This window comes from Hylaeus volcanicus, chromosome 6 (assembly GCF_026283585.1).
Source record: "Hylaeus volcanicus isolate JK05 chromosome 6, UHH_iyHylVolc1.0_haploid, whole genome shotgun sequence".
Lineage (NCBI taxonomy): Eukaryota > Metazoa > Arthropoda > Insecta > Hymenoptera > Colletidae > Hylaeus > Hylaeus volcanicus.
Genome location: NC_071981.1, coordinates 2,048,022 through 2,059,153, shown reverse-complemented (window position 1 = coordinate 2,059,153; position 11,132 = coordinate 2,048,022). Strand labels below are relative to the sequence as shown.

Here is an 11,132-nt window from a genome sequence, read left to right as displayed (position 1 = left end):
AAACCTTTGGAGTACCAACGTGAACCTAATTCCTAAGTCTGACGTTATCTTCCCAAGTAGTATCGATAAATTTTAACGCGACCTTTTAAATCTTCTTTAGTCCCTAAGCCACCTAAGATCAACTCTAGACGCCTCAACCAAACTGAAGCGACGTTATGTAGGTACCCCACGACTCTAAATCCCATTTAGAACCCACGGCATTCAGCAGGGCCGAGAACAATGCGAATTACAACCGCATCCTGCGATCAAAATATTCTAATGGCAGTCCCATAACGGTTTTACGAAGTTGCGACTCGTTTGCATCGTGTCGTCGACAGAATAACAAAGTTACAACCCGTGTTCAACGATCAAAATACTTGGCCGGCGAACTTACAGCGGGACCCATCGAATTGGGACGAAATTTGCATGCCGACGGTATACAGAACGCTATAATTAGAATTCCATCCGCACTCGAAACTGGCAAAAGAACGAAAACCGTAACGGAATATGCAAAACCTGGGTGTCGTCTTCGTTTTGTTCGAGGCTCACCTGGTGACGTTAATCTGATCGGCGATTTCGACGGTGCCCAGTTTGCGATATCCAGCGAACAGCATCCCGTTGTCCATTAAACCGGATCCCCTTCCGTCTATCGTCGCGTAAATGATGCTCTTATTCGTCACGAGGTACGTGCCCCAATCGACGTTGAACTTCTCGGTCACCTGATACGTGTCTGGACCGCCGTATCTTAAACAGAAAATGGTTGTTGTTAAACGGTAGTTCGACATGTCGACGCAGATATTTATTAATTTACGAGTTCAGGTCCAACCTAATGCACAGCCACACTTACCGGTCCGTCCTTCACGGCGACACGAAGCGAACTGAGTACGCCCGAATCGTCCTTTCGCTGTATGGTTCGGATATAAACAGTAACGGCGCTAATTACACACTGTGCTTTACAACAGTGATTGTGTCGACCTTTTCGAGTAGTAAACAATCAAAGTTTTCGAGCGTATATAACCTGACCTATCTCAATTGAATGATTATATTTCCGCAGGAATTTTCTATTTTCATTTTCAGATTAATCCGGGACGGTTCCATAAAAATTCACGAGGCGCGTTTACATAGAGGCGAATGAATTTTGCCGCGATATTTCCGGCGTTTGGCGACACCTTTTAATAGAATAGAAGGTCGCAAAAAAGTTTTTGATAAATGATACGCTGCGCCTGACGCGCGACGCCGCCGTTCCTTCGTTTCTCTATTTTTTTTCCCCCCGGCGAATAATTCGTATCCGTTCTCCGAAGACATTAAAGCGTATTCATACGGTCCTGCCTGAATTGGGTATGAAAAATAACGCGGGATAAAAGAATGAACGGCCACGGAGAAGTCGGGATCAATTAAACAGCTCATCGAAGGAAGTTCAAGATGAACTTTTCGTTATCCTTCGTTTTCAAAGCTTTCAATGCGCAATATTTTTGACCTCTAATTTTTCAAATTTATAGTAATCATCGTGTTTAAACCCTGATGCATTAAGGAAACAATACAGCACGTTAAATAAATGATACTGAAAGCAGGAAAGACGTATCAATCATCGGGATTCCGATAGAAATGTATACATATTTATAATTTGCGATAAATAGAGCGGTTTATGATCTATTGTGTACGTTCGCGGCAGTGACGAGGGTGAAAATAAGGAATTGTGCAAGTCATTAGAGCCGAAGGCGGTGGTTCCCTTTTTGTTGTTCGTACCCGACGATGGACGATCGTTCATTTGCATTGAAATCGTTTAAATTATGATCCACGACCGCGGGAATAAATTTCCGTTATTCCTATATTTTCTGCGCCAACCGAGGCTAAATTATAACGCGATTGTTGCAATACTCCGCAGACTTCAGCTATATTTATGTTAATGTCAGACGACGAGTAAACTTTCTGGAAATAATTTCGCGTCCATAGTTCATCCCGAAATTCGCAGCAAAATGATTGAAAAAGTGACGTTCGAGTTACACGATTGGCATGTAAATAAATTTCCGTTTAATTACTCATTCATCACTCGATGGGACTAATACGGGATTAATTACGAACAATGAATAATGTATACACCGCGCGACATGCAGTTAATAACTTCACTGTATTTGCGATTAATTATCCGGTATTATTAATCACCGGGAGATTTCCAATTAAAATTTCACGCTGACGCCGCTACACTGTGTCTTCGTGACCACTTAATGACAAAAATTACACTTCGTCCTGTTAACTTTTGGCGTTAATGACCGTTAACGAAACTGCTATGCGAATAACATTGATAAATAAAAATTTAATGATATCGGCAACAAGCATTCATTTACTTAACCGTTTAGATATTAAATATTTAAATCAATTGAACAAATTAAATGTTTTCTTTTATGTGAATTTGAGAATTTTAACGAGAACTTCTAGATTAAAAATCGAAATACTTTACATTTATATCAATTATAGAACCTGGTTATTTGCAAGTAGCTTTGACATGAATTTCTAATCTACGTAATCTATGATTCTGCTTCACAGAAAATTGAACTTGGTACTTACACGAAAATTAGCATAGGGTATTTCGTGGCGCCACTCAAATCAGCGTTGGGTGGAATCAGTAGTCTAACTCGAGCATCGAATTCACTAGAAACTGGAACTTTGTAACGCTGCACCACTGGCTGAGATTTCTTAGCGATGATCTGTGCCACTGCCTGGTTGCTTTCCCAAACGGCTAGCTTCGTAGAATTCTGAAAAAAGGAACACGTTCGAATTAGAACAATTTTGTGAATAAAGTGCATGAATAAAGTGAATGAAAATGAATAAAGTGTGTGTATGTGTGGTCTGTGACACAAGATTCTGTGAATTTTCCGACCAAACACTTTTGATTCTGAATTTCGCATTCATTCCTGACACCGTATCGTTGATGTATTTATCGATGCGAAAAGAGAGAAATGGATACTTGTAGGATTTGTACCTTCCTTCGATAAAATTGATTGACTGTCAATAAATAGTAAAGAGCCTCCTACTCCTTCGACTGCTTAATATTTAACTAAAAGTACGCTGGGAATACTTCAACCAATGTGGCTTCGAGATCCGTACCTAAACAGAGGAAAAAAGTCACCTCGAACGTCCAATCGATACTCGAAAGCTTCTTTCCACTCCCTCCTGGGACCACTGCGACTCACAACCCTTAATTTACTCTTATTTCACTATTTCGTCCAATGAGAGACTGACCAATTTATCCTCTGTGGTTAATTAAAGAGAGGAAAAGAGGATACAGGCAACCGTTAACGAATATTTTAAGATTCCTATCGGTGCAAATTATTCGTCAGTTTATCTCACGATGTTTAGTTTCGTTAAAAATATCGAAGCGTGTCTTCCACGATCTTTGTACAATTCGAGTCGCGTAACTGGGACACGCTGTCTCATTTTGATTGGAGATAGCTGAGAATGGTACGGAATAAAGGTGGATGCTTTAAAGAGGTCTTCCTATAATCTCAATCTTTGCGGAAGGAAAACGATACTCATGGATGCAATTGCAATACTTCTTTGGCACGTTGACTGCCAGAGTTGAGTCACTGGTACTTGGATACTGGTGAGTATTAATATTGGTATTCCAACCATTGGTGTTCAGAGCATCGACATTGAAAGTATTGATGTTCAAAGCACTGGTGTTCAAAGCACTGGTGTTCAAAGCATCGACATTAAAAGTATTGATATTCAAAGTGTTGGTATCAAAAGCTTCGACATTGAAAGTATTGATATTCAAAGCACTGTTGTTCAAAGCATCGTCTATGAAAGTACTGGTATTCAAAGCTCTGGTGTTTAAAGCATCGACATTGAAAGTATTAATATTCAAAGTATTGACATTGAAAGTGTTGGTATAGAAAGCTTCGACATTGAAAGTACTGGTATTCAAAGCACTGGTATTCAAAGCACTGGTGTTCAAAGTATTGAAATTTTAAGTACTTGGTATCATCTACGAAGAAATTGAAATAAACCCGAGCTACTTATGATTCCATAAATGATCACCTGTCTGAAACATCAACTTCACTATTAATAAAGTAATAAATGTCTGAAGTATTTGCAGAGTTTCCTATCGAAGTAACATGGTTAGGTTTCGATTACTTATTTGCAAGTGCAAACGCTAAAGAATTCCAACCTAACGTCCAAGTGAAATTTATGAAATGGTTCTGGCAGTCAACATGTAAATGGAGTCGTAAGTTACGGTGGCGGAAGCGGGAATAATTCACCGACTCGTTCCAGTTGTATCGCGCATCCAGTCTAGTCCCGAGTCTCTTTCCCCAACGAGGACATTTTAAATCATCCCATGCGCGCTTCCTCGCCCCTCGATTTGTCGCGACCGCGTTGAGAATGACGTCTTCTCCTTTTCTTTACTTGACGCGCAATCGAAGGCTTTGCACTCGAGTCGCGCGATCTCAGAAACAGATGGTCCAAGTTTTAAGCCACCATGCATCAACGTCGAACACGCAGCGGCGCGCTTTCTTACCGAAGAACAGAGACACCGTCGAGTTTAATGTATTATTCCGCGCGTTTAATCTTCCTCGCGGTCGACAGATTTAGCGAGTACCCGTGCCTTCGTGGAATTTATAAATTGTCATCGCTAAAGTTAATCCCACGGAGGATCCACGCTCGTGCTCGATTATGGGAGGAACAGTATTGAAGGAGGATTGGAAATCGAGTAGTGGTATTTAAAATATTGATATTTGAAGTATTGGTGTTCAATGCATTGGAATTTTAAGCACTGGTATTCGAAGTATCGGTAGTCATAGTATCAAGATTCAAAGCATTGGAATTCCAAGCACTGGTATTTAAAGTATTGATAGTCAAAGTATCAAGATTCAAAGCATTGGAATTCTAAGTACTGGTATTCTAAGTATTGATAGTCAAAGTATTAAGATTCAAAGCACTGGTATTCAAAGTACTAATATTCAAAGCATTGGCGTTCAAAGTATTAACATTCAAAGTACTGGTATTCAAAGTACTAATATTCAAAGCATTGGCGTTCAAAGTATTAACATTCAAAGTACTGGTATTCAAAGTATTGATATTCAAAGCACTAATGTTGAAAGTATTAACATTCAAAGTACTGGTATTCAAAGTATTGATATTCAAAGTATTGATATTCAAAGCACTGATTTTCAAAGCATGAACATTCAAAGCACTGGTGTTCAAAGTATGAACATTCAAAGCACTGGTGTTCAAGTATGGATATTTAAATGCTGGTACTTGAGTGTTCTCCAGGCACAGAAGATTTCTGGTTCCCCCCTAAATGCCAATAAAACAATTAAAGCACCTTCAAGTAGAGGGATGAGGGGTCTCATTTCCTGCAAGTCCCCATTTCTGCGCGTACCCCAGTATCCAACGTTTAGAATCAACGAAGAGAGCATCGCCACTTCGACGTTATACGGAAGACAGAGGTTCGGCGATGCGAGGAGTGAACACTTTCCATTCATCGTTTCCCTCTTAGGAGAAGGAAATTAAGTCTCCCGACGTCGTTCCGGTGCTTGTCCGCGAGAAAAGCCGATTATCAGCTGTAATCGTCTAGCACGAACGATAAAGAAGCCCGAACAGTCGAATCATCGCTTCCCAGCGCTCTTTCTTTCTCTTCGTTTTCGTCAATCGCGATAGACGATGCTCCGTGACGCTTCGGTTCCTTTCAATTCCTGTTCGCCGTGTCTCCCTCTCGGTTCTTTCTTTTTTTTTTCAGCGATAATCTAATTACGTGCTGGGTAATCGAACGTCTCCCCTAACGAAACTGACGACGTGCTATTGCCGTCCCATCCCGACCGTTTCACTTCTTGCCCTTTACGACGGCTGTTCCCAGCGTTTTCTCGATGAATTTGAATCGAGCGTTAAGTTGGCTTCAGCCAGAGGTGGAGACGAGTGCTCTTGTAAGGCGGCGTTGGCACCAGTGTTTATTGAAAGTGCGATCGTCGAGGAGGGCAAACGGACAAAGGCTTTGCGCATTCGTTTCACGCCCTCTTTGATGGAATTGATAGGTAAGAGGACGCCCCATGGGGACATGCTTGAATCGCGCGGAAGCATTTTGAAAACTGACGAAGTACTCGAGCACCGTACAAATATATTAGTACGCTTAGTATTAATATACTTTGTGGGACTTGTAAATAGTAGTACTAAGCGTTGGAGTGGATCTCATCACAAGTGGATGACGGTTTGAGTACCAATACTCGAGTATTTGTTACTTGGGTATTTTGGTACTGGTAAAGCATTGACTTCAAAGTACTGGTACTCACGTGCTGATATTCAAAGCACAGATATTCAAAGTACTGGTATTCAAAGTATTAATATCCAACGCATGGACATTGAAACTCTACTGGTACACAAAGTATTTGCTATTCAAGGTACTGATATTCAAAGCACAGATATTCAAAGTACTGGTATTCAAAGTATTAATATCCAAAGCATGGACATTGAAACTCTACTGGTACTCAAAGCATTTGCTATTCAAGGTACTGATATTCAAAGCACAGATATTCAAAGTACTGGTATTCAAAGTATTGATATCCAAAGCATGGACATTGAAACTCTACTGGTACTCAAAGCATTTGCTATTCAAGGTACTGATATTCAAGGTACTGATATTCAAAGCACAGATATTCAAAGCACAGATATTCAAAGTACTGGTATTCAAAGTATGAATATCCAAAGCATGGACATTGAAACTCTACTGGTACTCAAAGCATTTGCTATTCAAGGTACTGATATTCAAAGCACAGATATTCAAAGTACTGGTATTCAAAGTATTAATATCCAAAGCATGGACATTGAAACTCTACTGGTACACAAAGTATTTGCTATTCAAGGTACTGATATTCAAAGCACAGATATTCAAAGTACCGGTATTCAAAGTATTGATATCCAAAGCATGGACATTGAAACTCTACTGGTACTCAAAGCATTTGCTATTCAAGGTACTGATATTCAAAGCACAGATATTCAAAGTACTTGTATTCAAAGCATCGATACTCAAAACACTAGCCTTCAAATACTACTACTTAAGACTACTGCCTGTATTCAAGTACCAGTATCCAAATACGCATGTCCACGTTGTGAAAAATAATTCCATCAACCCAGAGGCAGCATCGAGGGTCGCGTTCGCTATCGATTCGAGATTACCGATGTTTTATCGCGATTTAATGGCTGTCAGACATCGAGACTCGCATACACGGTCGCGTAGGCCGTGCAAAATGGCCGCGTCGTTCGAATACGTGTTTGTTTGTTTGTTTGTTTGTTAAACGGCGGTAAAATTTATTTAATTCGACTGGCTGATAACAGTTTCATGTTGCGTGTCGCCCGATAAACGCGATTTTACCGCGACAAATTGTTGTCCGCGACGCCCGCAACGATTTGTCAAACGATTATAAAGCGTGCCGTTTCGCCATATAAATACCTTGTTTATTTATAATGGGCGCCCGTGACGCATGAAACACGGCCAACTGGCGATTCATTAAGTGCCGGATAGTTTCGTGTCCGTTAAATATTCAAGAGCGTTGCGAACAATGAGAATGAGAATGAGCTTGCACCCTTGGAAAAATTTTTCACGTTTTAGAGGCACCGAAGCGTAACGAGGTAATGGAAAAAAAGATACCATCCTTTATAGGGAGTCGAGTAAGAGAATTACTTAATTAAATTAAGATTCAATTAGGAAGTTCGTAGCGAAGTTACAGAGGTAAGAGAACCTCGCGATAATTTCAATTTTCGTTCGAATACTTCGACGCGAAAATATAACGGGAGTTTGAGAATAGTAGAACGCGGTGGAACACTCGCTTCTATAAATATGAAAAATCCCTAGGCTGACACCAAAATGCGTTTTAATGCTCCTGGATAAACATTCCGCGTTTTCCGAAGTTCGCGATGAGATCGACCGTCGGGATGAAACCTCCAGCGCCGAATGCAGAAACTCTCGAGGGTGCAAGGGGAGGGTCTCGAAGGTGACGAGTGAGAATGATGGTGGGACATCGAAAGAAGTTCGAATATCGGGAACCCGGGCGTCTCTATCACCGGATTCGCCCGTGTGTCTAAATCTGTCGCGTCGATTTGTTGGTGTTCCACCAACCGTGGACGTTTCTAACAATAAGCGGGCGGCATAAAACATAGATCCGGAACGTGTGGTCGGTGGAGTGCCACTGCATCCGGGACACTGACAAATAACTGTTCTACACGTGGAAGAGATCGACGATGTATCGACCCGGGCTTGCTTATGTAGCACTTCCACCGATCGACCAGGATTTTTTCCTGGTCCTGATGTACAAGATGCGTGCGAATAAATTCTGTTTTTTTCCTGACCGGAATAAAGCTCGACATTTTAAAGAAAGTGGTGCCTTTATCTCTTTTAATTCCCTCACCTATTTAAAATCCCTCGAATTTAGGGTGCTGTTTTGGTCAAAAATATAGTGGAGATGTAAAATAAAATTTTGTAGGCTTCGATCTCTACGAAATAATCGTCTACGGAGAAAAAGAGATCAGTCGCAGAACACCTGATTGAATAAACCTTAGAATAGCTCGGAACTAATCTTTCCAATCTACTCCTTTCCTAATCTTTCCTACGGCGCTTCTGGACCGTGCATGATATTTGGTACACTTCGTACCCTGGCGCGAACCGTGTTCAACACCGACGACCAACAACGCCCACTTACCCTGTTGTAAATGGCGATGTCAGGCACTCCAGGGCCGGCGCAAGTGAGCACGTAATGGGAATGATCGGTGGAAAACTTGGCCGTGTTGTACAGACACGGGCTCCTATCCGTTTCACGGACGATGCTGCAGCTCAAGCACTTTGGTTTGCGGTGCGCGCCACCCACGTGTATCCTGTACAGATGCTGAACCGCTGAGTCCTCTTCCGTTGTGGCCAGGTAGTACCTACGGAAACAGGTAAAAAATGTTAAGCGTTCGTTTGCATAACTCGTACCGCATTTAATGGCTTTGTAATCGCCGGCTGGGAGCCGGGAATTTGCATTACAACGAGCTTGCTTTGCTTAAGGTATTAACCAACACCGCCGCCGCGAACCGAAAAAAGAACTCCTGGGATACACTCGTTCTCCCGAGGGCCCTCGGAGATCTTGTGAATCGAGGGCAGGTGGATTTCAAAGCGAAGTACCGTCAAATTTCGGGAGACTTTAATGGAAACAGGAAGACGGGTTCAATAGGAACGTGGACGCGATATTTCCAGCATTCAGTATGCAATGGAGGATTGTGATAGAATGTAAATACTAGTGAATGGAAATAGAAAGTGGAGGAAATCTGTACTGTATTCAGAGTACTGGTACTCAAAATATCGATATTCGAGGCACAGATATTCAAAATATTGGTACTCAAGGTCTTGGTATTCAAGGTAGAGATATTTAAAGTACTGGTACTCAAAGTATTGATATTCAAGGCACGGATATTCGAAATATTGGTACTTAAGGTCCTGGTATCAAAAGCACAGATATTCAAAATAGTTGTACTCAAAGATCATTGATACTCAAGGCACAGATATTCGAAATATTGGTACTTAAGGTCCTGGTATCCAAAGCACAGATATTCAAAATAGTTGTACTCAAGATACTCGTATTCAAGGCACAGATATTCAAAATATTGGTACTCAAGGTCTCGGTATTCAAGGCACAGGTATTTGAAATATTGGTACTCAAGGTCTTGGTATTCAAGGCACAGATATGTGAAATATTGGTACTCGAGATACTGGTATTCAAGGCACAGATATTTAAAATAGTTGTACTCAAGGTACTGGTATTCAAAGTACAGATATTCAAACTACTAGTACTCGAGTGATCTCCAAGACCAACAGAACGCCTGCCTCCCTAGGGCCTCAAATGTTTCTACCAATGTTAATCAACTAATGAATTTTTCCTCCCTGGAATATCGCGTGTCCACTCTTCCATATAACAGATCGCAAATTCAGAAAGTGACGTCTTTGCACTCCGAGATCGAGGTTACTCAGGCCGCATAAATGTTTTCAAGGTGAGGGTCACTTTTGACAGGCCTTACGTCAGACGTAACGATTCGAAACTGTTAAGTCTGATTTATGCGTTTCGATATAGCAGCGGCTGTATTCGAGCCAGAAACGCGATCAGACCGCCGGCTCCCATTTACATTAATGTGGATCGATTGCTCGCAGTTAATCAACGCGTGATTAACCTGAATTACGGGGTTCTTTCCTGGGGTAAATTCATACCAGTCCCGCAGTTTCGCGGGGGCTGATAAATTATCGACTGAAAGCGAACACGTTTTTAAACGGGTGATCGAAAGGTGTAAGACATTTCTTGCAGCCGCGGCGGGGGAAATTAATTGGCCCGACATTAAAAATTAGTTGGAAGCTCCGCGCTCACTTAGGGCGTGGAAGGAACCGAGCTTGAATAATTTTGAAACAATCAATCGTTCGAGGTGCTCTATTTACACGGCTCGTTCTCGACTTCCAACGATATTCTACCCCGAGCCCCATTTTTCACGAGCACGGCCACGCGTTTCCATAAAACTGAAAAGATCCTCTTAAGGCCAACTATGTCTGGGGCCATTTTAGGCCAGGAAACTAAACTGAACTCATTTCAGGAGAATGACGCACTTTAAATCCCCCACCGCGTGGCTTGTGTGCTACGTAGATACCTACCACAAAATTTCACGACGCTACACAATTTTCCCTGTGTCGATATGATGCCACGATTCTATTTATGGCGATCAAAGCGCCTATCTCTCGAGGGAGAGAGTTTCCATTCCCTTTACTAGCCTTCCTAGGCAGGGAACACTGACTGGAGGACATGTCGTAGTACACTTATTGCTTCAGAATGTTATATGGTTTGAAAGAGCATTTATGGCAATATAAAGACTTAATTGAAATTTTTATTCTCGGTAGATTTAACGCTACACGTCTGGTTGATTGTTACCCATCAAGCATACTCTGCGCCTACGAGGCGGCAACCAGAACTATGCGCCTACGGGTCGGCAACCAGTACTAGTCTGTCTGTAGTTTCGGTTGCCACATATCAGGGGCACATTCGGCGCCTACGGGCCGGCAACCAGTACTAGTCAGTCTGTAGCTTTGGTTGCCACGTATCAGGGGCACACTCTGCGCTACGGGCTGGCAACCAGTACTAGTCAGTCTGTAG

At 41.9% G+C, this 11,132-nt stretch overlaps 1 protein-coding gene across 4 annotated transcripts in view; it reads right to left on the bottom strand.

The window, feature by feature from the left end:
- LOC128877935 (venom dipeptidyl peptidase 4) overlaps positions 1-11,132 on the bottom strand; it is a 242,597-nt gene that overhangs the window by 17,148 nt on the left and 214,317 nt on the right. For all 4 annotated transcript variants that reach the window (XM_054125620.1, XM_054125622.1, XM_054125619.1 and 1 more), the window contains 3 exons: positions 8,667-8,889; positions 2,545-2,732; positions 529-723 (listed from right to left, as the gene is read on the bottom strand). In XM_054125620.1, coding sequence (XP_053981595.1) covers positions 529-723; positions 2,545-2,732; positions 8,667-8,889 — 606 coding nt within the window. The remainder of the gene's footprint in view (positions 1-528; positions 724-2,544; positions 2,733-8,666; positions 8,890-11,132) is intronic.